At 51.0% G+C, this 24,782-nt stretch overlaps 4 protein-coding genes across 4 annotated transcripts; 3 read left to right on the top strand and 1 right to left on the bottom strand.

Annotated features, from left to right (window-relative positions):
- Nucleotides 1–1,388: 1,388 nt before the first annotated feature.
- Nucleotides 1,389–2,649, top strand: NCS54_01212700 (Hypothetical protein; the record flags this gene model as incomplete). Its single annotated transcript, XM_053157374.1, has 4 exons — nt 1,389–1,418; nt 1,513–2,041; nt 2,106–2,261; nt 2,312–2,649. 4 exons carry the CDS (start codon nt 1,389–1,391, stop codon nt 2,647–2,649), a joined length of 1,053 nt encoding a protein of 350 aa, XP_053013349.1.
- A 7,245-nt stretch (nt 2,650–9,894) lies between these two features.
- On the top strand, nt 9,895–11,724 carry NCS54_01212800 (ULP-PROTEASE domain-containing protein; the record flags this gene model as incomplete). The annotated part of the gene is made up of 3 exons (XM_053157375.1): nt 9,895–10,694; nt 10,744–11,350; nt 11,398–11,724. The coding sequence occupies 3 exons, from the start codon at nt 9,895–9,897 to the stop codon at nt 11,722–11,724; spliced, it is 1,734 nt and encodes a 577-aa protein (XP_053013350.1).
- A 5,298-nt stretch (nt 11,725–17,022) lies between these two features.
- Nucleotides 17,023–21,328, bottom strand: NCS54_01212900 (Hypothetical protein; the record flags this gene model as incomplete). The annotated part of the gene is made up of 3 exons (XM_053157376.1): nt 17,023–19,203; nt 19,251–20,853; nt 20,907–21,328. 3 exons carry the CDS (start codon nt 21,326–21,328, stop codon nt 17,023–17,025), a joined length of 4,206 nt encoding a protein of 1,401 aa, XP_053013351.1.
- Nucleotides 21,329–22,021: 693 nt separating this feature from the next.
- NCS54_01213000 (Hypothetical protein) lies at nt 22,022–23,248 on the top strand (the record flags this gene model as incomplete). The annotated part of the gene is made up of 1 exon (XM_053157377.1): nt 22,022–23,248. One exon carries the CDS (start codon nt 22,022–22,024, stop codon nt 23,246–23,248), a length of 1,227 nt encoding a protein of 408 aa, XP_053013352.1.
- Between the last annotated feature and the right edge of the window lie 1,534 nt (nt 23,249–24,782).

Below are 24,782 nucleotides of genomic sequence, written 5' to 3' on the forward strand. Positions count from 1 at the left end.
GCAACCAATGTGTTCCATGTCTGTCATTCTCTTGGCGCAACGAACGAGACCAGACTGCGCTTTGCAGGCTCCCAAGAAAGACCATGAAGCTCTTTCCAAGTTGCTACTCGTTACTGGAGCGGTGGATGTTGACGCTAAATATGTGAGTGATCGAACGCCGCTCTGGTAGGCTGCCGCGAGAGTCCATGAAGCTCCTGCGAGGCCACAATCCAGTACGATGCGGTCAAGACAATAAAGTTGGGTTGTGGTCCAACGTCCGAATTTAGGCTGCGCAAAGACCTTGTTACTGCCTGTTTTGCATGGAGCTGGTAAAAGAATTGCAGAATGAGCCGTTGATGTGATGGGACACGAGATGCTTGAAGAGAAAGGATGATATTGATCCAAAGAGGCTGTGGCAGGATCTCGAACGTTTCGCTGTTTCTAGCGTTTAGTTCGTGATGATATTAATCTTGTGTTAAAACCGTCTTCTTTGTTCTTGTGTCTGACTTTGCTTTTGTGGCTAGCTGCCCAGAAGAAACAAAAATGGGATGATAATCAATGTCCCTGCATCATGCGGCCTTGCAGCCACATTCTTATTTGCTACCACGACCATGATGCGGCCAACTCGGACCGCCTACGCGTGTCTCATTGAGAACCTTTGCCGTGTCAACATGGATTAGCTTTTGCCGGAGCACTCTGATTAGCTCGTATATTCCCTGTTGAGAACCAACCAGTGCTACGCTGAATTCCCCTGTGTGTAAGTCGACAGCGAGCATAAACTGTTCCCCGTGCTGTGCCGTAGACGTTAGGGCCAACACATGCCAAGGGGTCGAAAAAAAACCTCCCCAAAAAAGAAAAAAAACGGACATGAGAGATACCGCGGAAATTTGCTTCCTCTCCATCCTCCCCAATGAGATGATTCGGCTCTGCCGAATCCCTCAACTGGGTTTCAACTCGTTTCGCGATCCCTGCTTTACTGCTCACTCCGGTGGGAGTGTGAACTTTTGACTGCATAAAGGCCCCATTGCCAGTCACTGACGGAAATCTAGCCGATTCTGCCGTCGCCAAGGCGATTGGCGGCATCCGGAAGCCATCCGGAAATAATCCATTGCCGGATCTGAGCATTGTTGCCCCTGATGCTGGCAGATTTCCTCTGTCTCTCTGTTGGTCAACTGCGGTATTCTTTCCATCTCAGCGCACCAACACTGGATTAGTCTACTAGCCAATTTGTGACAATGCATGCCTTAATCCTCCAAAGGATAATCTGGGATTGACACACCACGTACGGTTTATATTCGGGCCGTTGCAACAATGTCTCGACATTTAATCGATACTATCCCCGTCGTCATCGGACGTCAATTGTGACCAAGATCGAGCTTGGTCACTCTTGAGTAAAGAATCTCGTCGCGATGCCAGGCGTCGCCAAGGAAGCCGTAGTGGTAAGCCCAACTAGCCATTTCCAACTCTGGATTGTGATCAGCATATGCCTTGCTTAGATCATGACTCGCTTGCTAACGATGATCAATCTCGCAGCCCATCGAGGGCATGCTCTTCGGGGTGTCGTCGGTTCTCGTCTTGGCCCGTTTATTTCTTCGCACCATCCGTCAAAGCCAGAACCTCACCGTCAGCGATTGGCTTCTCGTTGCTTCTTTACTCGATGCCGCCGCCCTCTTTGGGACCGACACGGCCTCATACAACCTGGGGGGCATGGACGAATATGACCCCAACGAGCCGGAGCGGAGCATCAAGGACCAGATCACGCTGATGAAGGTCTCGTTCGCGGGCAACTACTTCTACGACACAGGCATCTACTTTCCGAAACTGGCCTTGCTGGCTCTATACTTCAAACTCATCCCGCAGACCATGCCAGTCTTGCGCAAGGCTCTTTACGGCGTGACGGCTTTGACGGGAGCTTTCATGGTGACTACTTGCTTCTTGGATACTTTTTGGTGCGGCCCCAAGGTGTCATTGAATTGGGAGATTGATAGCAGCTGCACAACATTTGACTCCAAGACCGTTTTCCGTATTGATTGGGGACTGAATTTCGTGTCTGATGTGTTGGGTGCGTCTTTACTTTTCTCGCATTTAATGGCTACTCGAAACTCTAGCTAACAAGATGATGATAGTGTTTGCCCTTCCTTTCCCTCTTCTCTTTGGTCTCCAGGTCAGCAAACGCTACATGGCTGGCTTGATTGCCATCTTCGCATCAGGGCTCATCACGGTCGGAGCAAGCATAGCCAGGTTTGCAACCGTCGACACTATTCACGCTTGGACCAATGTTTGTAAGTCGTCGTCCTCGATACCTGTCATCGCATTAACCAACACAAAACAGACGTGTTATCCATGACTGAGATGACGGCTGCCATTGTCGTGGTTTCGCTACCCGCTCTCAAGTCTCTTCTCCACGGGCTTGGGCTACGCTCCTCGAAACAAGGGACCACACACACGGGGTCAGGCTACAACAAGCATTCGACGACAGTAACTGCATCAAGCCACTTCAACAAGTTGTCGAGCGGACGTGACAACGGGGAACTCTATGCCACTACCGCGCGAGTAGCGGCGGCCCCCGATGAAGACTCGGGCAGTGAGGTGGAGCTGACCAACCTCCGAGGCATCTACAAGTCGGCTCGCATAAGCGTGACTTACGAGCGGCGCAGCGACGTTGGCTGACAAGGGACGGGGCGGAGCGGGACGGGGAAGATGTCGGGGAATTTATTAGCGCTGGTGTTGGTGTGTGGATGCGCATTGAAACCATGGGAACGATTCAACAACTCGTCCAAAGGGGGACCACTATCAAGAAGGAGAAGAAGAAAGGATAAAAATATGTGCTAGACTTTGTATCATATATAACCAGGCGTATATAGAGATTTCATGATCTTTCCGGTAGACGGAAAATTAGCTTGATTAAAACACGCGTGTAAATGTCGATTTTCATTCCCTAAAGCCTCCGCAACAAGCAGAACCGCAATCTCGTCAAAGGCAAGGTCAGAGGGATCCCCTATTGGTGCATTAACATACCATTGCTTCCCTGCTTCGCAGAATGCAGATGTCAAGACTTGAATTGTCTCATCGACTTGCCCTGTCACCAATGTCGCTCACCAATGTCGCATTCGTTGGTGCTAGGGTTACGGTCGGCTTGCGATTACAGTATCCACGGAGATTCTCCCGCGGAACCACCGACCAATGATTCAGTCTCATTTTGTCATTTCTGGGTGGATTCCAGGGAGGCGATACCACCTCAACCGTAGGCCCCCATGTCCGGTATGTTTTAGAAAGAGAATATCGACGCGAAGCGTCGCCGCTTTTGTGGAGGGTAGCTCAGGCTCACCTCAGGCGCAGCTCAGCCGGTCCTCACCCCGGCTCAGGTGCCCCCACCTGAAGATCCAAAAGTACCTTCCACACAAGCATGGGTATCCGAAATCATAACCCTCCAACTCCAGTCGAGCGCGCAATCGTTGACCTGGAGGTGCAAGCGGAGGGGCCTAGGAGGGTCTCGTCTCATCTGGCGGGTGGAATAGCTGCACTGCCCAGAATGTCTGCCTAGGATTCGTTTACGTTCTCTATAAGACGGCGCTATCGCCCGTCATTTCCCACATCAACCCTCAGCTTGAATCCCTTCGCTGCACCTCACTCAATCCTTTTCGAGCTCTTTATTTCTCTTTCAATACACTACACCTAATGTCTCTCAAAAGACAACCAGGGCGGAAGGCCCAAGACCCTGATGAGCTGGTCGCGCGGGCAATACTGAACGGCCTTTCGCACGACCGTTCCCAACTTGATCCGCATCCGGTGAGAAGGAATTTGAGGGAACGAACCAAGGAGAGATACAACCGGGAGCTCATATTGTGGGAAGCGTAAGTAGTATTTTACCATCACTAGAGAGTGGCTAATTTGTCTCTAGGTATGAGAGGAGGTTCCCAGGGTCGACGCCACAGGATATGCAAACTTTGAAACATTTTGCTGAGTTCCTTGGGCGGTCCAAGTTGGGTAGGCTCCCTCAGGAAGACGGGCAAAAGATACCCACAGCGGGCAGCATTCGTGGTGCAATGCGAAGGTTCTGCAACGCATGGGAACGTGCAAATCATGCGTATATCTCTCTTGATGTTAAGTTGTCTATGGCTCCGGTATGTCCTCCTAAGGATTTCTACGTGGAAAGCTTTCTTGTTGACGAAACCAAGTACATTGAAGGGGAGCTTGCAAAGAACATAGGTCTCCTGAAGGGAAAGAAAGGTCTGAGGAAGAAGGCTTTCATCACCATCGAGAACTACGTTCATATGCAGAATCGCCTTTGGACCAACGATTTCCACGACTACGTTCACGAAGGAAGCCGAGTTGACAATGCGAACCTACTAAACACTCACTGCTTTACCTCCGCGAGGTGTCAGGAGATATGCCAGGCAAGATATCAAGTAAGACGCTCACCAGTGGAGATTGGTTGATTCTAACTTATATCAGGATATGCAGTGCATCTTATCATGGAAAGATGGACGCCCAGAGTTCCGTTTGAAGTTCACAAGAGAAATCTGTAAAGCGACAGATATAAACCAGTACGTCACTCAACATTAGTGATTATTTCTAGCCCTAAGATTGTACAGGCCGGAGCATCCATTCGCGGAGCAGGTAGTGGGACCAGACGGTCTTCCACCGCCCCTTTTTGCGCAGCCCATGTTGCATTGGCTGGCGAATGTGATTTCATCTCACGCATTTGCCGGCCTTGACACGGTTGAAGAAATCTTAGCACTTCGACCACCAAAGAACGGCAATTTCCGTATAATGGAATGGGCGGATGATGCACAGGAAAAGCCAGTCTTCCCTGAATGGTCCTCGACAGGGCCTAAAGCAAAGGGAAAGAATCCGATGTCTTGGGTCTCTCAATTTTCAGACTGGGGAAATCGTGCGGGCTTCACCGCATGGTTGGGATTGCACGCCATACGTCGCGAAGCTCTCATCAAAGTGAATGGTAAGCCATTCCGATAGCGTGCCGCTAGAGTAACTAAGGTCGATCTAGATAACGGTTATTCACTCGGCCAGATACTACGATTCGCATCGCAGAATAATACCAACGTGCTTATCAACAAGTATCTCGGCAGTGTCTCTACCGTAGATGGCGCAGGAAGCTATCTTGGCATGGAGCTCCGGACCGACCTGGCTGAAGATTTCCGATCTGCATCAGTAGGAAGAAATCCAGACCTTCGATTTTCGCTCCCCGCCAAAGAAGCAGAGGAGTTACGGAAGAGCCCGACGTATCTTTCTTTGACTAAGAAGATCAACAACATCAACTTGGAGATCGAGACTTCGACGTCACCAAAGGCACAAACAGAACTCGAGCTGCGGCGAAAAGTTGCCTACAAAGAACGACGACTGCTTGAAAATAACAAGTTGAAGGAGTTTCAGGCTAGCCAGAAGGTCGTGTATGAAACCGATCGAAAGGATTATGAGCAGAGCGATTGGCGTCACAATCATTTCAGCCGTATCAGTCACATGCTTCCAGAAGAACGCGTCCGTCTCGCATCCACCTTGCAGATGAGGGCCTGGCCACGAAGTCCCGAATGGATTTCTGCCCTTCGAGATCTCATTTCCCTTCGATCCAACGATTATTCCGTGGCCTATCAAAAAGAACTCCGCCCAATTCAAGGCCGCTGCCCTGTTGCTGCTTGCCGCAATGATTTAGCACAGTAAGGTTATCGGCTATGATAATCAAGTCCATTGTTTACTAATACATACACACTAGGATACCTAAAAAAAGCCGATGGTGGCATATCTATCGATGCTTGGAGAAATCCCATACCAAGGAAGCAGGTTTCACCAGCTTCTGCTTCCAATGCAGCACCTGGCTGAAAGGCAAAGCTACCTGGGTGGCTCATTGCAAGGTCCATGTTGAGAAGCTGGCAATTCCTGTCCGCTGCAGCCCGGTCACTTTCCGCCATGCAGTCGCATGTGCTGGCTACTGCCCTGTTCACCTTGGGCGAGTAGATCTCCCCGCGGAAGAAAGGATACGCCAATGGTCTGACCAAGACGCTTGGAAACGCCACATCTCTCAGTGCGTTTCAGCATATCTCACCCATCGTCAACGCATAGAGGCCCTCGCTTGTCCTCACCCGAAATGTCACATTGAATTCTCGAATGAGGAAGATATCCGGTACCATCTCAGCGACGTCCACGGTGTTATCCATCAGCCTATGGCAGCTGGTAAGCGCAAAGCCCACTCGAAAGAGGATCAGGACGACACAACTCCTCCGAAGAAGTCGAGGCGAGTGGACGCCACGCAGGCCATCCAAATAAAGATGGTGCCGTTTTCCCCGAAGAAGTCAGCTCTGGCCCTCGAGTCTCGGCACCGCCACTCGAACTTAGATGTTCCCTCGGACCCAGTGGTCGATATGTCGTCGGTGACTCCGGGACCTGTACCATATCAAGCACAGGATGACCCATTGGACCGGGATAGCTGTTCGAAGGCGGAAACTTCTGATTGTTTTCCATCTGACTCGTATGGGAACCATCTGCAACCCACGTCTCAAGGAGATTATGCCTTTGCTGCCCAACTCGATAAAATCTCTTGTCAGGTTGGTACTGGCTGTGGTGCGACAAGTTCCAGTCTTGCCTCCGTTGAAGGTCTGAATCCAATGACTAAAACTGTGCCAACTGAGCTGGCGGAACCGCGAATGGATAACGTAGAGGCACTCGTTGATCCTCTACTGCGACCGGACAACCGAGACACTACCTCTGGTTCCACTGCCTCCACCTCCTCGGGATCCTCACCAACATCGGGAGTTGGGGCCACAAAAGCCATCAATGCGGAACTACGGCGCGATGAGGCACTTGCATTCGATCAAGTAGATTCCGCCCAGCAAGAAGCTTATTCGGTCGATTGCTTGCTTGGAAGATGGGGCAAGGACTTGTTCTTTTTGAGGTGGCTGGACGGAAGCTATGGATGGGAGCCTCGAGAAAACATTCTAGATGAAGAGCTTGTCAGACAATTTGAGGAGAGCTACAAAGGCTTCGATGACGAAGTCGAGGTTTTACGTACGCGCACCCGGAATGGCAAGCTAGAATACCGGTTGCACTGGAACGGACGCCCAAAGAGTGAGGACTGGTGGGTTGCTGAGAAAGAGTTGAGCCCTGACTTAATCGAGAAACATCGACCAGAGAAGAAGAGTAAAGTCAGAGGGAGAAGAAGAAGGCAGTAAGTGGACATCATAGTGAATAGAAGCTATCTTATGCAATGGAATTAGTGAATTGTATTTGAAGAATATCTTCATTGACACGCACTACCTGGATGAAGCTAAGATGATACGTGCAAACATCTCTTGAAGCCTCCCTTGGGCCTAGGAGATAATGACTAACCGCCCTATTGAGACCTGATCCGAGAATTGCCCAGTGAAGTTACTGGTCCTTATAACACCTGTCGCTCTCACTAAAAGGTTGATTATGTTCCCACTGGATGGTAAACCGGATTTATGGTAGTCTAGGTAGGTGCGAAGCATTTACTTTGTGAATCGATTAGTGAGGTTTGTATACGAAGCTGTACACTTATATTTACAGTCTCGAGATCACTTTCAGGTTTTATCCTAGGTATCCTAGCAAATCTTGTCAAACATGGTTTGTAAGTCAAACCGATGACAGGCACCAGTACCACAGATACCAGCACCAAAAGGCTCGTTGCCCCAAAAGACCTCGTCCTGCATGTCCCAAAATAAAACAACATACCTAAACTTCCCAATTTCTATATCAATAAGGATATTCTCATAATCAGACATCAATACTTCTCCATGCAGTTCAGCAAGGCCCAAAGACCGAGCAGTAGGGTCATCAGTAACCCAGCGCTGCTGCGCCCTGTTCATGTCCAGTTTATACCTTATCTTCTCTTCATCATGAATCCAGACGACCTGTGTCACAACGAAATCCATCTTTTGCTCCTTATTTTGCTTCTTAGAGGAGATGCTCTGTTCGGAAGGGTCCTCGCGCTTCCGTTTCGCCTGCCGTTCTGGGGGGGTTGGGGGAGGTCCCATGCCCCCAGGCTTATCGACTGACCCGGCTCCGTCATTGTGACCGGATGCAGAAACCTCAGGGAACGCGACCTGCCTTTGCGGTGTGGTTTGAACTTGAATGGTGTCCGCTTCGGCAATCTTATCAGCAGTGCCAATATGGTCTTGAGGGATGGTAAGGTCGATATATTCGATATCTTCGATAGATACCCCTGTATTCCATAGCTGTGCTCTGTGTGGTGGCTCGGAGCGACCATCTTCGCCGTAAATAACTCGGTTATCGTCGCAACCGGATCCTGGGAGCTGATCAAAGCCGTCCTTCGGAGCTGAATCCTGTGGGCAATGGCTGACGCGGCCGCTCTCCTGGTCTGAGGCTGTGAGCCCACGTTGGGTCTCATCAGAGTCGTCATCTTCCGGATCGTCGCTATCGAGAACAGGAACCAAACCAGATGGCAGTTCAGGCTCAAATTCCTGTATCAGGCCATTCAGTAGGGGGCTGACGACGCTACCATCCAAGTAGTGTAAGCCTGGTGGTTGACTCGGCCTCGGAATCTGATCTGTGCTATCGTTGATGCAAGACAGGATATAATCAGGAGGATTTAACTGGCTGCTCGACCTGTCGCCTCCTGGTCCAGCAGTTGAAGTTTGGGGGAAGAAATGTTGAGAGCTATCGCAAACTGTTTGTGTCGTTTGCTCTGTAGTACTGATGTTGTTGGGTGGTGTTGCATGGGAGCTGCTGGCTTGGCCGACTCGAAAACCCTGATCGAAAGCAAGCCTGGTTGCGAGCAACAGATACTGCAATGAGAAAGACATTGGTTCATTGGAAGCGGGGATGTCCTCTCCGGTTGCAAGGCTGGGTAAGCCAATGGGGATATTCAGGCCAGCCATATCGCCCACTTCATGGTTGCGGGCAGAATGGTGACCAGAGTCAATAATGGCGGAGGCGCAGTTCGACTGGGAGCCAGGAAGGGGAATGGAGGTCATGTTTGGTGAAACTTGAAAAGGCTTGGTGGGAATGTGTTGAAGGAGAGGCAAGGGGCGCCGAGGGCTCGATGTAACTGAGGGTGTTGTTTGTTGAGTATTGCTGTGGGATTGACCTGCGGTCTGTTGGTCAGGGGGGTCTTTGCTGTTAAGGTGCTTGGCATGGACTTGAGTGTAGGAGTGATGAAAGGAAAATGTTGAAGTCCTAGGGAGATGGGCGCGCTCGCCCCTTAAGTACCTGTTCTTATCGGGAGAACACCTGGTCAGCGTCCCTGACTTTGACCAGTACCCTCGAAGTGTTTGTACACTGGGTAGAATGATAAGCAAGCCGATCGGGCTCATACTGTCCGCTTCTTCCGTACGGCCGAGGGGCGGTAAAGTCATCGGCGACACTCATCATGTGGCAGTTGATGTGTCAACTTTATCACCGGATACCATTTTCCCTCGCACCGCTTCCTCATGGAGGCCTCCTGACAGCCAGACCTGTCGGCTGAGATGGAACTCATTCTGGTGATGTTCGGCCAAGGGGTTGTGGGCTTAACAGATTACAACACCATCTGTCCCTCTGTTCATCTTCACTCAGCTCTGACACTCTTCCGCTACCCCCGTGCCTCATAGGCATAAGCGAAGGTAAACTGGACGGCTAGACTCTTCTAGCTTCTTCCATCGTCAACAGGATGACGATGGTCTCGCACCAACGAGGTGACTTCACAAGACGTGGCAGAGGGGCTGAGGAGCTGGGGGCCTGAGGGGCTGGGGGACTCAGGGGCCGACCTAACATGTCTTTCCATCTGGCCACTCATACGCTTAGACATGGGTTGTGGTGCTGCTGCCTGTTTTCTATAACATTGTGCTCTTCTCCCACTTGGTCCTGGCTCTTTCCTTTTCTCTTTGCTGTCTTTACCTCTCTTTCTTCCCTTTGAGCTCAATCTCCGTCTCACGAAGTCTCAGAATGCCCACTCCTAGCAGCCGCAAGGCACAGGCCTGCACCTGCACCGATAACTTCAGACACTCGCCTCTTCAGGGTGCTAAAGACGTCGATGGAGAAAGTGCACCTGCCTCGGACGCATTCTGTACCGCAAAGTTTGAACCTGTAGCTGGAGTGAGCAACGACATGAGCCCAGCCCTCTCAAGTTCACACGCCGGTGTGTCTAGAGCAAGAATCCCCACAAACTCGCCCACCAATAAGCTCTGCATTGGATCCGTGGCTCCGGCAAGTTTGGGCTCTGTGATCCCTTCTACAACAGTCAATCACTGGCAGGAGTTCCAACATTGCAAGTCGAGCTGCCTCAGTCTCCTCGACCAAAGCATTGTCGACTTCGCCAGAGAGAGCCATGACCAGACCCAGCAGTTGTGTTTGGGAGAGAATGCACGAGAAACATTCGATGCTCTTGTGACACTGGATACCAAGGAGGACGAGACTGAAGATGAAATGCTAAAATGGACAAAAGGCTTGCAGTGGGCATGTCTTCTTGTGAGAAAATACACCAAGAGACCCAAGGGAACCGTTTGCTATTTCCTCATCACCATCGCCTTTGCTCAATGGTATACATCACAAACACGATTGATCAGCGCGTCTGCATCTGACCCAACGGCCGCCTCGAGACAAGTACTGTCAAGCATCCTCGATCACTGGCCCAAGAGTGTTAGAGAAAGATGCAGAAAGCAGCTGAACACTGGTCTCGCCTGCGGGTTGAAGTGGGGGCTCTTGGCCAAGGAAGTGGGTTTTGGTATTTTCTTCAAGGGCGCATGGTATGGCTGCCTTTTAGACTGTGGGAGATGATCAACTAACCAATGCTAGGCAGCTCGCCAAGTCCGAAAACCATGTCTTGAATGAACTGGCCAAAGGGCTACGCAAAAAACCGAAGAAGATGGCAGTTTTAGGTCTGTTGCAAGATCAGTTCAAACTATTGTTGACAACTGGCAGAACAGACCCAGACAGATTCTTCCACGGCCTAGTGGGTAAACGCCTATGGTCTTCGGTTGTTGCTGTCGGGCTTGAAGATTTGTGCAAGCAAGTCCAAGAACGCATCCCTAGCCGTATGCTTCTCGTGAAAGATAGCGGCTTTGCATTCAACGTCGATTCACTCCAAACACTTAGTGGAAGAGAATGGCTTGACGACGATACCATTCTCGCTTGTTTGCACTTATCCGAAAAATTGCCCTTCGTCCGAGTCGGCTTTTCTATCCCAATCCACTGCGAGGAAGGACCTATATCACGCCCGCTCGAGAGAGCAGTGAAGCAAATACTACAATGGAAGCGAGAAGGGGGGGCGGAGAACCACTTGGTCTACTTTTTCCCACTCTTTCAGCACCAGAACCACTTCAGCCTCCTTGAGATAAACGAAAGGGAAAATTCCATCTTCCACTACGACTCTCTATCCGCGGGGGCAAATGCTCTTGTCAAGGTTAGTATCTAAACCGGCTTCCAACAGCATATACTGATTATCAACAGGCGGCATGTGACAGAGAATTCGCCCAGTTTGAGTACTATGAGAAACTCGGCTGTCAGGGTGGGCTCCGCCAAAACGATGGATACAGCTGTGGCCCCCTCGTCATCTCGTTTGGCCGTTCGCGGATGTTGGGTCGACCTCTTATCTCTGAATACGATGGGAGGGAGCTGAGGGCTGAGGCTATGCAAATCCTGCGATGCGGATTCAAGACTAAAAGGCTGATTGCTGCGCCAACAGGGAAACGAAAGGCTATAGTGGCGGAACAGCATGACCTAGGAGTGAGGAGCAAAAGGCAGAAGAGAGGAGGTGAAAAGGAAGCGACTGGATGAAGACCTCACGGAATATCAAATATCTTACTTTCCAGATAGAACAGGACGGGATCTCTGAGATCACTCGTTGGTAGGGGTGGTGTGACGTAGGGTATTCGCTGGAGTTCCTCCACAACTGAACGGACGGTCCTCTGAAACCCAGAGGTCTGACATATATAGGGATACAGAACAGCTAGAAAGACAATTACTACAGATGTCACCGTTCGTATATGAACGGGGAGAGTATTTCTAGACAGAGAGGGCCTGGTACTATTAGGGTCATGTCTAGAGGGGGGATTCATTCTTTGACGCACCCTGGGGAAAGGGGGGATTCTACTCATACCCGCCAACACCCCTTATTGCCGTGTTGATATTGGGGAGAAGTAGCCGCAGGGTGCTAACGGCCTAAAACACATTTTTGGACAAAAATGCAATGCAGTAACTCACCTCTTTTGTGTAACAGTGCACCTTGGCCATCACGCCACAGGACAAAGGATTGGGCTATAATCGTTATTGTAGCAATGACAGTAGATACTTCAGCTGCCTCGGTTCTCCATTGCCCCACATCCGTTATTTGGACCTACGTACCCTTCCGCTAACTTCAATGGTCGCTCTAGCGCTTTCCTGCTTGTATATATCAAGTGGCCAGTATATTTAACGATCTGTCACGTAATGTCTACTACGAATCAGTTGATCGGTAAATCGGCAAAACGATACAGAGGGTTCGCTACAGCGGAATCAGATGGTCGGTGCACACGGCGACCGATGTGGGTTTGGCCGATACATTAGCGACGGCAGGCCGGTGAGAGTAACGACCGATAGGGCGACGGTCGGCTCAGCGGGTATCCGCGGCCGATACGGGATGGCGTATCGGTCGGAATCTATAAATGGAGGGATACAGAAAACCCGACCGATACTAACCAGGCCGACCCTACGCCCACCGACCGTGCGCCACAGCTGTATCGGCCGGGCTCCACATCGATACCACACCTACCGACCTTCCGCCGCCGCTGTATCGGCCGGGCTCCACATCGGCCATTGCATGCACCGACCTTGAAAGAGCTGATGTGGAGCCCGACCGATACAGCTGTGGCGCACGGTCGGGGGACGTACGGTCGGCTGGGTCCGTATCGGTCGGGTTTCCCCTATCGCTCTATTTACAGACCCCGACCCATACGCCATCACGTATCGGCCGTTGATATCCGCTAAGCCAATTGCAATTTGTATCGGCCGCTGCTCCTGTCGGCCTGCCATCGCTATCATATCGGCCAAACCCGCATCGGTCGCTGTGTGCACCGACCCTCAGATTCTGCTGTAACGACCTTCGCGTATAATTTTCTAACTGATAGACCTATTTCATTCTAAAAATAATGACCTGCTAGCATTGTAACCTGCTGTCATTGTAACTGCTGGCATTGTAATCTGCTAGCATTGTAACCTGCTGGCATAGAAACCTGCTGGCATGGTAACTCGCTGGAACTTTCTAGAAATAATGACCTGCTAGCATTGTAACCTGCTGTCATTGTAACTGCTGGCATTTTAATCTGCTGGCATTGTAACCTGCTGGCATAGAAACCTGCTGGCATGGTAACTCGCTGGAACTTTCTAGAAATAATGACCTGCTAGCATTGTAACCTGCTGTCATTGTAACTGCTGGCATTTTAATCTGCTGGCATTGTAATCTGCTAGCATTGTAGTCTGCTGGCATAGTAACCTGCTGGCATAGTAACCTGCTGGCATTGTAATCTGCTAGTATTGTAGTCTGCTGTCATTGTAGCTTACTGGCATGGTAACTCGCTGTCAGCCTGCCATCGCTATAATATCGGCCAAACCCACATCGGTCGCCGTGTGCACCGACTCTCTGATTCTGCTCCAACGAACCTCTTACACTAGTTTGCTAGTATACAGGTTGTCATGGAATCATGTGATCGAGTGCCGATATGATCGTGCAACGCGCTGTTGCACTGATTATTTCTTCTAGTCAGGGACAGACCGGTCTTGTTTTCCTTCTTGTTTCCCTTCGTGCCAAGTCTTGTGTCTTGGACCCAATCACCGGTATCATTTAATGCTTGGTTGGCTGTTTTTTCTTACAGGTTTGTAAATATGAGGGTTTTTTGGGGGGGAATTTCCTTTCTATATGGGTTTCCAAGTAATAGGTAAATCTTATCAAAGTCCTCGCAGTTTTAGGCTAAGTTCCTTTTTTGGATATTTTCTTTACTCTTAACGTGATTGTGGCTGAAATCCGGTGTGTAGATCCCCAAGGTCATACCTCACAAACCCATTGGGTTTTCTATTCTTTCTTCCTCTTCTTTTGTATCGGTTCGGTGACAAATATCGAACCTTCAGTCTCACTTGCGCTCTCGCAACTATCACTGCTGATCTCCACTATCTGCCTGCTTTCGCGACATAGGCTTGCCGCCACATCCGTTTCATATTGTCTCAATATATCCTGTTGTAAAGCTTCGTCTTGTCTCCTTAAAAGCTCTTGTGGAAATAGCTGGTTCATCTCTTCGTCCTCGCTTTCGCCTAAATCACATTCCTGATTCATCCAAATGCCTTCGCCACTCGAAGCCACAGGAGATGCTGAAGCAAAGCCGGTTGCATCTAACGTGGCTTTGCTTTGTTCTTTAATCCTGAAAAATGCATGGAAAATGGATTTTCGAACGAAAAGTGAAGTAATATCCATGTCTCTCGTTATCGGGAGTGTGAAATGAGACATTGTGAGGAACTGTCGATCTCGCTCGTAGGCTTCGGAGTATTGAGGTCCACACCGGTGAGAAAGTGGCTCACCAATACCCCTGGTCGTGAATTGTGGTTCAAAGACCTTTGGTTCTCTTTTGCGTGCTGTTCGGAAAACTTGTACAACAGAAGATATGAGATCCTCCAAAGCAGATTGGTCGTACTCATACTCTGATTCTGGCCGGCCTAAAAGGAGTGCTTTGAGCGCCAACTCACGATCAGGGTCTTCCGATGCTGAACGAGTGATTTCGGGAGATCTAAATCCGAGAAGTTGTGCTTCGATTGCCAATCGAGACCAAGCTCTCGGGTCAGGAGTACCTTCACCAGGGTTGTTTTCTCTATTTTCCAGGAGAGGATTCTTACCAGTTAGCTGTACCCAATTCTGCATAATGAAGAGATACAGCCTTTTTAATTTTTCAGGGAACATTGCATCTGCCCCCGGAAAGTTCCTTGATGGGAAAGCACTGCGTGCAATTATCTGGACCGTACAGGAAGACTGCTCCTGGCCCAAGATGAGCCGTTTCAGCATACCCGCGCAGGGCTGAAGATATTTAGCGTCTTTCTGCAAAGTATAGATCGAGGGGATCAAAGAGTTAATTCTCTTTAGCCGGTTCAAAAGTTTCATCCTCTCTGACATATCCGTGAGGCTCTTGAACGCCAATTTGTTGGTGATAACTCGAGTCACGTGCTCCATGTCACGCTGTGATACACCCGGAGCTCGTAGTTGCAGTTCCCTCACGGATTCGGGATCTACGTGTCGCAATGCTGATCTTGACCCCATGATTTCAATCCAGATATCAAGGATGAACCTGAAATATCGATTTATTTCCTGAAAATGGATCAGTTAGTATACATAGTCAAGCGGGGCGCTTCAGGTACCTCGTCGCATCTGGCTGCCATTATCTTATGCCATACGCCGATCATTAGGTCTTCACGCATAGCAGGTATGCAGTGGATCAACTCTAAAAAGGGGGCTGCCAGTGACTTGTGGTCAAGTAATCTTTTCAAGATACCTGCCTTGCTTCTACTGAGTCTCGCCCACCATTTTTTCTCCACGGTCGTTTTAAAGCGATTCTGCACAATTTCTGCGCAGATATGTCCGTCAGAGAAATTTCCCTCACTCATAGACTCCTCGCTGATCTTGTTGAGAGCTTTCTGGTCGGTGTCTTCGCGCGCGATGTTAATCTCCTCTCTTCTAGGGAAAGGTATTTTGCTCTCACCTGCGAAGAGCTCGAGAGTCCACCAATGAAAGAGACCTTCAGTTTCCATAAGCGCCTTGACACGACTTCTTCCTTGATCGCATCGCACGTAGGCATTTGGAGGAAGGTGAAGTATTGGCGGCTCTCCCTCTCTCAGTAGACTCTCCGACGTCAAGTGGGAACGCACCAAGGCCTTCTGCAACACATCTTGAGCGATACTACCGGTGATAAGATTTTGGGGATCGTATCGGTTGCATCCCTCCAGCTCGAAAATTTGCTTGAGTCGAGCAACCTTGGCGGTATTAATGTTGTAGTTACAGGAGGAGTAGTCAGGCGCGAAAACAAGCGCGTCGATTGCAACTCTAACAACGCCCTGATAAGTCATACTGTGTTTGAACAAACGACGACGGAGTTTGTCTAGGGATAGGAAGAGAAAGAGAAGGGATTGAAATTGTTGCCCTTAGAGAGTGTGCAGTCCAAAGCGATCTCGAGCGGCTGAGAGAATCTCCATGCGGCTGAGTTTCTGCTATTAGGTCGAGTTAATGTAGTGCAGCAGCTCTTCGCTCATTGTGCGACCGCGCAGTACTTCCAAGACCAAAGCCGCACCCTGGTTTGTCCCAAGATTACAAAAGTACCTCAGGGATGTGTCATTCAGAACGATTTCGGCACCCCCTGTATACCCGCAACTTCCCGAGGGGGGCATAAACCCCCGAGTATCCACTCACACGATATCGGGAAACAGTCATCACCCGAGGTGGACTACATTTCTCGAACGTCAGCTAGCATCAAAGCGTTGATACATAACTGGTGGGTCTTGCTATTCAAAAAGGTGTCTTTAGTTTGACAAGGGAGTTCCAAAACCCGTCACCGCCCAGGACAGGGTTCAAGGGAAACCAAAATGGAAGTCAAGCGCTTCATTGGAAAGGGAGTTCTAAGCCCCTACAAGCATACAGTGCCGACCACCTCCAGAGGCCGCCCAGCTTTCTACGTAAAATCTTTGAGCACGGTCCTTGTCGTGGCTAATGTGGCTTACTACCGTGCACAGCAGGACTGTGAGGATCCACTCCACCTCCTCCGAATTCCGGTCGGAGTCAGGTCCTGTCATTGAGCATGGCCGCTTACGGCCGTAGAAAGCATTGACACCTGCCATCTTCCATCCCACACAACGCGTCCAGAATATGCGACTTCGGACCCAACATGGCTCCATGACTCGCTGATGCTGACTATGAAATGCCTGACGCGAGGATTATACAGTACAGCACATGTAGGAATAGGCCGTCAGTCAAGTGAAACATGGCTCCTGTTACTGCGATGGTTTCCGTCATGCACGAGAGCGTGAGTTCCTGTGCGACTAAATGTCATATGTAATTTGACAATATCATCATATTTTCGCTATTTCCGTACCAGAAAACCCCAATAACACGACTCTTCCTGACCGACAGCCTACGACAACCGTGCTTCCCGAAACAGCTGCTTGTCCACCACGACATTCGGTAGGTAGCCAGAACAAGTCCGTTCCTGTCGTCGTCACCCAGGTCCCGTCCCGCAAGCCGAGCGTTGAGACCTCCGAAGGCCGCGATGACATGGGAGGCTCTGCGGAAGATTCTAAGTCGCCAGTCAAAGTAAAAACGCCAATATCTGTGACAATGCCACGCTCGTCGGGCGTGAAGGAAAGAACGTGTGCGTAGGCGTCCAGCGAAATGACGGCCTTACATATTCCGGTCTCCGTGTTCCAAATCCGCACCGTCTCGTCAGAAGAGCCCGATGCCACCTTCGTCGAGTCGGGCGAGAACGCCACTGAGTTGACATTGTCGCTATGGCCCTCTAGTACTCGCTCGCAATCGCCGGTCTCCGCGTTCCAGATCCGTACCGTCTCATCATCCGAGGCCGATGCCACCATCGTCGAGTCGGGCGAGAATACTACCGAGTTGACCAACATACTATGGCCCTCCAGCACTTGATCGCACTTCCCCGTCTTTGCGTTCCAGACCCGTACCGTCTTATCGTAAGAGGCCGATGCCACCATCGTCGAGTCCGGCGAGAATACCACCGAGCTGACCCAGGAGCTATGGCCCTCCAGCACCTGTTCGCACTTCCCCGTCTTTGCGTTCCAGACCCGTACCGTCTTGTCAGAAGAGGCCGATGCCACCTTCGTCGAGTCGGACGAGAACGCCACTAAGTTGACCCAGTCGCTATGGCCCTCCAGCACTTGATCGCACTTCCCCGTCTCTGCGTTCCAGACCCGTACCGTCTCGTCAGAAGAGGCCGATGCCACCTTCATCGAGTCAGGCGAGAACGCCACTGAGTTGACATTATCGCTATGGCCCTCCAGCATTTGATCGCAGTTCCCCGTCTTTGCGTTCCAGACCCGTACCGTCTCGTCGTCCGAGGCTGATGCCACTATCGTCGAGTCGGGCGAAAATACTACCGAGTTGACCAATATACTATGGCCCTCCAGTACTCGCTCGCAATCGCCGGTCTCCGCGTTCCAGATCCGTACCGTCTCGTCATCCGAGGCCGATGCCACCATCGTCGAGTCGGGCGAGAATACTACCGAGTTGACATTATCGCTATGGCCCTCCAGCACTTGATCGCACTTCCCCGTCTTTGCGTTCCATACCCGTACCGTCTTATCGTAAGAGGCCGATGCCACCATCGTCGAGTCCGGCGAGAATACCACCGACCTGACCCAGTCGCTATGGCCCTCCAGCACCTGTTCGCACTTCCCCGTCTTTGCGTTCCAAATCCGTACCGTCTTATCGTAAGAGGCCGATGCCACCATCGACGAGTCGGGCGAGAACACCACCGAGCTGACCGGCCAGCTATGGCCCTCCAGCACCTGTTCGCACTTCCCCGTCTTTGCGTTCCAGATCCGTACCATCTTGTCCCTAGAGGCCGATGCCACCATCGTCGAGTCGGGCGAGAATACCGCCGAGTTGACATTATCGCTATGGCCCTCTAGCACCTGTTCGCACTTCCCCCTCTTTGCGTTCCAGATCCGTACCGTCTTGTCGTAAGAGGCCGATGCCACCATCGACGAGTCGTGCGAGAATACCACCGAGTTGACCGAGTCGCTATGGCCCTCCAGCACCTGTTCGCACTTCCCCGTCTTTGCGTTCCAGATCCGTACCGTCTTGTCGTAAGAGGCCGATGCCACCATCGACGAGTCGTGCGAGAACACCACCGAGCTGACCGGCCAGCTATGGCCCTCCAGCACCTGTTCGCACTTCCCCAACTTTGCGTTCCAGATCCGTACCGTCTTGTCGTAAGAGGCCGATGCCACCATCGTCGAGTCGTGCGAGAACACCACCGACCTGACTTCGCCACTATGGCCCTCCAACGTCAACAGGCATGCATCCCAGTCCTCTTTGACTCGCGGCCTAATAGTTAACCATCCTGGAACAGAATTCTCGAATGACATTCTGATGAGGCTCCTCTTTGGCGCGAAAACCAGGGCAGAAGAATATATCTGCAACGGTGCGTCATTAATCACAGAGAAATTTGCCTGGAGGAACCGAATTGCATCAGCCAAAAAATTCGAGAGGCTTGAATCTCCTCGGTTCTAACAAGAGTCAGCAGTGGTCAGACTTCACGGTGTGCGACACTTACCTCTAGCGAATCCACTAACGACCTGAGTGAGTCGAGACCTTCTCTAACTCGGCCCATCAAGCTCAGCGCCTCCAGCCAATGAAGAAAGTGTGTAGTCAAGAAATCATAGATCTCGTGGCTATCATTCGACTCAAAATCAATCTTTGTCTGATGATGTACCCAGTAAAGACAGGCATACTGAAGCTGTGGAGGTATGTATTTCTCGAGTTGTAGAGCGTCCACCGCAGATTGACGCATACCTGGGAAAGACAGGCCGCAAACGTTCTCACGCAAAGCGCCATGCATAACATGCAAACAGTGTTTTGCCAGGTTTCGGTGAGCGAGTTTCTCATTCACCCAAAACTCGAGCGTCTCTTTGTTCTCTGGATTGACGAGATAATCCCGGAATGACAAATGTAGCAGTCGCACCGGCGAGTCGAGAGTCCCTGGAACCTCCAGAACAGAATGTAACATCTTTAGCCTAGTCGTCACCTTATCGATATGGATATCGAGAAGTAGCGCGAGAGCGCGCATGGATAAGGGGCTAGCCAGCGTGACGATAGTGCCGACGATGAGACGGAAGCTCTCGATGACGTCATGTCTCTCACGTCCTGACCTATTGATGACTTGTTGCTCCAGAACTGGTGAGTAGGTCATGTCAAGCTTTGAGGCATGGCTATTACCCGTGAGATTCAGTACCCTCTGCAGAAGCTCATCAGGGTTGCCAAGACTTGAGTCATTGATGAAGCGGCAGAGAGTCGCGGCAAAAATAAAGAGAGGCGTCGCTGCCATGGTGAGCTTCCTGAGGTTGGTTTCCCCAGGCCAATGCATTGGCAGTTTCAGCTCTTCTTCTGTCAAGTTATTAAAGTTTTTGCGAATTTTGGCGAATTCATGGCGAAGAAAGACAGATATGTCGTGCTCAATGATCGATTGTGGGATCTTATGTAGTACCAGGTCTTGATAGGTGCCGTCGATAGAACGAAAACCAAGACGTACGGGAAGTTCGGGTCGACTGGTAACAAGCACTCGAACTCGTAAGGGACCCATAGAGCGTGCATTGGAAAAAAGCTCAAGAAGTAGCTTAATGTCAACATCACTCTCACACTCGTCCAACGCATCGACGACAATAACGACCGACGATCGGGTCGATGGCGTTGCCGCTGCTTTTGACATTGGTTCTCGAACGAGCTTTTCAAACTGCTCCCTCACGGCCTTGTCAACGATTGCTGCATCGGAATCGGTTACTTTCTTGATGAACGGCGCAACCTCCGGAATATTGAAGGCCAGCTGGCGGGCCAGGGTAGACACAAATTTGGCCAAGTTCCCTCGGTCAGTCTCTCCTCTCTTGAAGAAGAAACTAGCACCGAGGTCACCTTGCTTGGACCGAGACCGAGCGACAGTGCGTGAGATGGTCGACTTTCCAGTTCCCGCCATGCCGTTCAGCCAGTATATTGTCTTTGAGTTGGGGTCAGCAATCCATCGAGATACATCTTCGAGCAGATCAACTCGAGTGTTTGGCAAGCATGTCCGGTTGTGTTCTTCGGCATGGGAGTCGAACGAGGCCCCTTCTGCGATAGGCAGCCTGTCGAGAGCGATCCTGTGGTCGACGTTCTGAATGATTGTGCTAGATTAAATTAACATCAGCTCACGCATCACCTCACAGACCATATCACTCACGTCTGATCAACATTCAGTGCCAACGAAATGTTATCTCTGCAGCGCGCAAGATGATGTATGGTTCCCTCAATATCTTTGCTTTCGAATGGCCATTTGAATGCGCGTATACCGAAGCGGCTCATCGCCTTCTGACGCTTGGAAGGTTCGAGCGCCTGCGCGAGTTTTTCCAGTGTCGAATAGCCATCTTTGATTGCGGAGCCCAACTGTCGAGACGCTTCCAGCTCCTGTCCACGAGGCCCTTCGACGAGATCTCGGACCTGCTCTGCGGTGGTCTTAAAGTCCGCAACTTCGTTGCGAAGCCGTTCGATATCGGCTTTGGCGTTCTTCACCTCTTGGAAGTACTGGAGGCAAAGGGAGAACACTTTGGCAGACAAATCAACCACAGCGATGACGCTGGATGCGACGCCGAGCACTTCCGCCATTAGGTCCGGCTATCGCAGTCGCTTTCAGGTGCTTTTAACGACAAAAGTGGCCTAACCCTCGTGCGGGGTTGACGAGGCTCAGTCTTACCAACACACGCTCTTCACGTGACGCAAGCCATCATCAGTGGGCTGCGCTGCAGAAGCCGCAGCAAGCAGTCACATGATGGTCAGATGAAAAGCCAGAAAACCTCAATTCAAAGGATACAAAAGGGGGTAAATGGAAGGAGTCACGGTGAGAAATGTTCTGTATGATTTTGAATGTTTTCAGACAAGACTAAAAGCGGGTGTGGGAATGAAGATGGACCACCCACTTCAGGGACGAGAACTTTGTGGGCAATGGAACCTTGTCTTGATTCAGCCAGCTAATCATCCTAATAAGGAATAGTGTGTTTCCTTTATCGATAGCTTATCGATACCGCCCATCACAATGAAGGCGATGGCGGGACAGGTGGGGCTGCCCTTTTTTTAAACCTTCTTTTGAGTCTTCCTTTGACAAGCCCTTCAAAGGCCAAGCACCCATGTAATTCACATAGAAGGTTCTAGCTACCCATAAACACAACGTGGTGACACGTATCCTCAAGTGCTGCCATCTCATTCCCGTTCCACCGTTCCCATCCACCACTCGGCATTCTGGATGCCTCAAAGTTGCCACCATGAATAGCCAGCTATTTGACTTGACACAGTGGGATCAAGATGATCTCAACTTTAGCACCCCTCATCTGTCAAGCATTGGCAGCCCCCCGGAGCTACCCCAGACCCGGATTGCCACTGCTTCAGTTAGCCGATTGGGATTCCGACGTCGCCTACGACGAGTCTCCTCCTACCTGTATTCACTACTCAATCGAGTGGAAGCTGCAGCTGCGTAAGGGAAGGCTCACCAAACTCACAAATGATACGGAACGAGATCTTGTCCTGGCGCCCGGCGCATTTTGGGACAGGACTCTCGAGTCCAAGGTAGAGGAGCTTTTAAGAAAGAAAACCCCGCAAGGTAAATGCTACCTGCCAGAGGAAACGAACGTTATTGTGTCCGTCACCGACCGCAGCGAACGGGATCTCACGAAGCGATTCGACGACTTCAACATTGATTGGCGACTGGTGGAAGGCCAACTGAGCGATTGGGGCCATCTGTTTCGGATGGGTAAAAAGCTGAGGATTGACATGTCCTTCATTTGTAAAGAAGAGACCCAGCAAGGCTCCGCGACGGTGCTACAGGGTAACCGAGGCAGCGCAACATCCCGGCAGCTGGTTGAACGGGATCAGCTGCTGGAGACGCAAGAGGCAGAGGGTCGGCCTCGCGTCTGGAATGACGTGTACAATCTCATGCGATGTAAAAAGGACTCATGTCCAGGCAGCTACTGCTTCATCGGCGAGCAGAGAAGACATATTGTGCTAAACACAAACATTTTGACCAAGATGGTGCAGTACGCCGAAGAAGGCAACGTGCTGGAAACCCACAGAGATGTCCCAGCCTACATCCTCGACATGATCTATGAGAAGGACACGGAGGACTCTGAACGGAGGCAGAAACGGAAGGCGCCCGGTTTGGAGAGCGATCGCCCAATCAAGATCGTGAATATCTTGCCCTCGCCCTACGGTCAGCCAAATGCAGAAGGGTGCACTCCGCCGGCGTCAAGCTTTCCGCATGTTTCGCCTTCTGCATTTCACTTAACAGATCTGGTCATTCCAACACCAATTGACAAATCTATAGACATTTACACTGAATGGAACTGTGACCAGGTCGATGACGAAAACTGGAAAGATGGCTTTCGCAGGGCGGGAAGCATCACGAAACATGACTGTCTCGATTTAAGACACGTATACCAGGACCAGGATGTCGCGTACTACGTCGACAAGGGTGTGAAGCCTGGCATTGCTAGATCGTGGGTGCAGGGCATCAAGGCTTGGGCCGACGAGCAGTGATGGAGTACAGTGTATGTACTACGGTAGACCGTGTGCAATCTTCTTCGGTAGTGATCAATTCATGGCATTTGCTCTTCGTATTCGTCAATCGCAACTCCGGCGTGATGAAAGTGGCCCCTGGCACTTGCCTTGCGTCGTCCCACAGCGTCCACGCATGCCTGCAAGAATGCCCTGAAGTCCTTCTTGAAAAGCTCCGACAGTTCGGGTCCGGGATTCTTGATGAAGTTCTTCAGCTCTGCCAAGAACTCCTCGATCGGGTTAAAGTCCGGCGAGTACGGGGGCAAGTAGACGAGTTCCACACCAGCGTTAGTACACATCTGCTCAATCTCTTCGGACCGATGGAAGGATGCGTTATCCATGACGAGAACAGACTTTGGCTGTGGCCATTGTCCGCAGCCGCGTAGCAGCTGCTCGATGAAGTCTTTGAACATGGCGGCATCAGTAGACCCAGGATAGACACGCGCCAGCTCGATACCGTCCTGTGTATAAGCGGCAAGGATCTGATACCTTTGCTCGCGGTTGAATCTGCCAACCTCAATGGGCGTGACTCCGCTTGGAGCCCATCCCTTATCTCGACGGCCGGTTCGTCGGTCGGCGCCCGACTCGTCTATGAAGATCATCTGGAACGATTTATATTTGGAGATCTTATAAAGGTACAGGTTTCGTAGTTCCGTATTACGCTGCTGTGCGACACGATGGGTGCCCTTCCGGGTCCACCCCGCAGACTTCAGCAGCTGGGTGATGCTGGACAAGGATACTTCGACCTCGAATTGATCACGGAGAAACGCTCTCATCTCGCTTCGGTACATAGTCGGCTTCTTTGTAAGTTCCTCGAGCAAGGCATCTTGCATTCGAGCTGTTGTCTCTTTGCGACCGATATGGTTTGGAGGCGCCTTCGTCGACCTGAAGAGCTTGTACCGCGCTCGGGCTTTTCGAACGGTTCGGGGGTCGCAGGGGATGGCCTGGGCTATATGTTTAGTCGATTCATTACGTCGAATCATCGCTTGAAGCTTTTCATGGTCAGCATCAGAGAGTCGGGGAGCCGTCTTAGGCCAGAAGTCAGGGCTTATTCTGGACGCGTTATGGGGAATAAAGATATCAGATGGCAGTGTGTTTTCCACGGCCGTAAGCGGCTATGCTTAATGGCACGTGACAGCACTAAGCATCTTTGGCAAGGTGGGTAGATTACCACAGTTTTGTCACAACCAAAACGCACTGTCGAGAAGCCACACCAGCCACGCTGAGGTCCGTGCTCAAAGACTTTACGAAGAAAGCTGGGCGGCCTCTGGAGGTGGTCGGCACTACACCGTGCAGCAGAAAACAGATAGGTTGATGTCGGCAGTCCTGGAGGCTGTCCAGACGCTGACACCCAGAGCCAAGCCGTCGCCACACGCAAAGAGGTGGTGGACCGACGACCTCACACAACTGCGACATGTGTACACATACTGGAGGAACCGAGTCCGGACCGCAAGACGCGCAGGAACGAGCACTTCTGACCTAGAAAACACAGCAAAGGGGGCGGCAAAGCAATATC

This window comes from Fusarium falciforme, chromosome 10 (genome assembly GCF_026873545.1).
Source record: "Fusarium falciforme chromosome 10, complete sequence".
NCBI lineage: Eukaryota > Fungi > Ascomycota > Sordariomycetes > Hypocreales > Nectriaceae > Fusarium > Fusarium falciforme.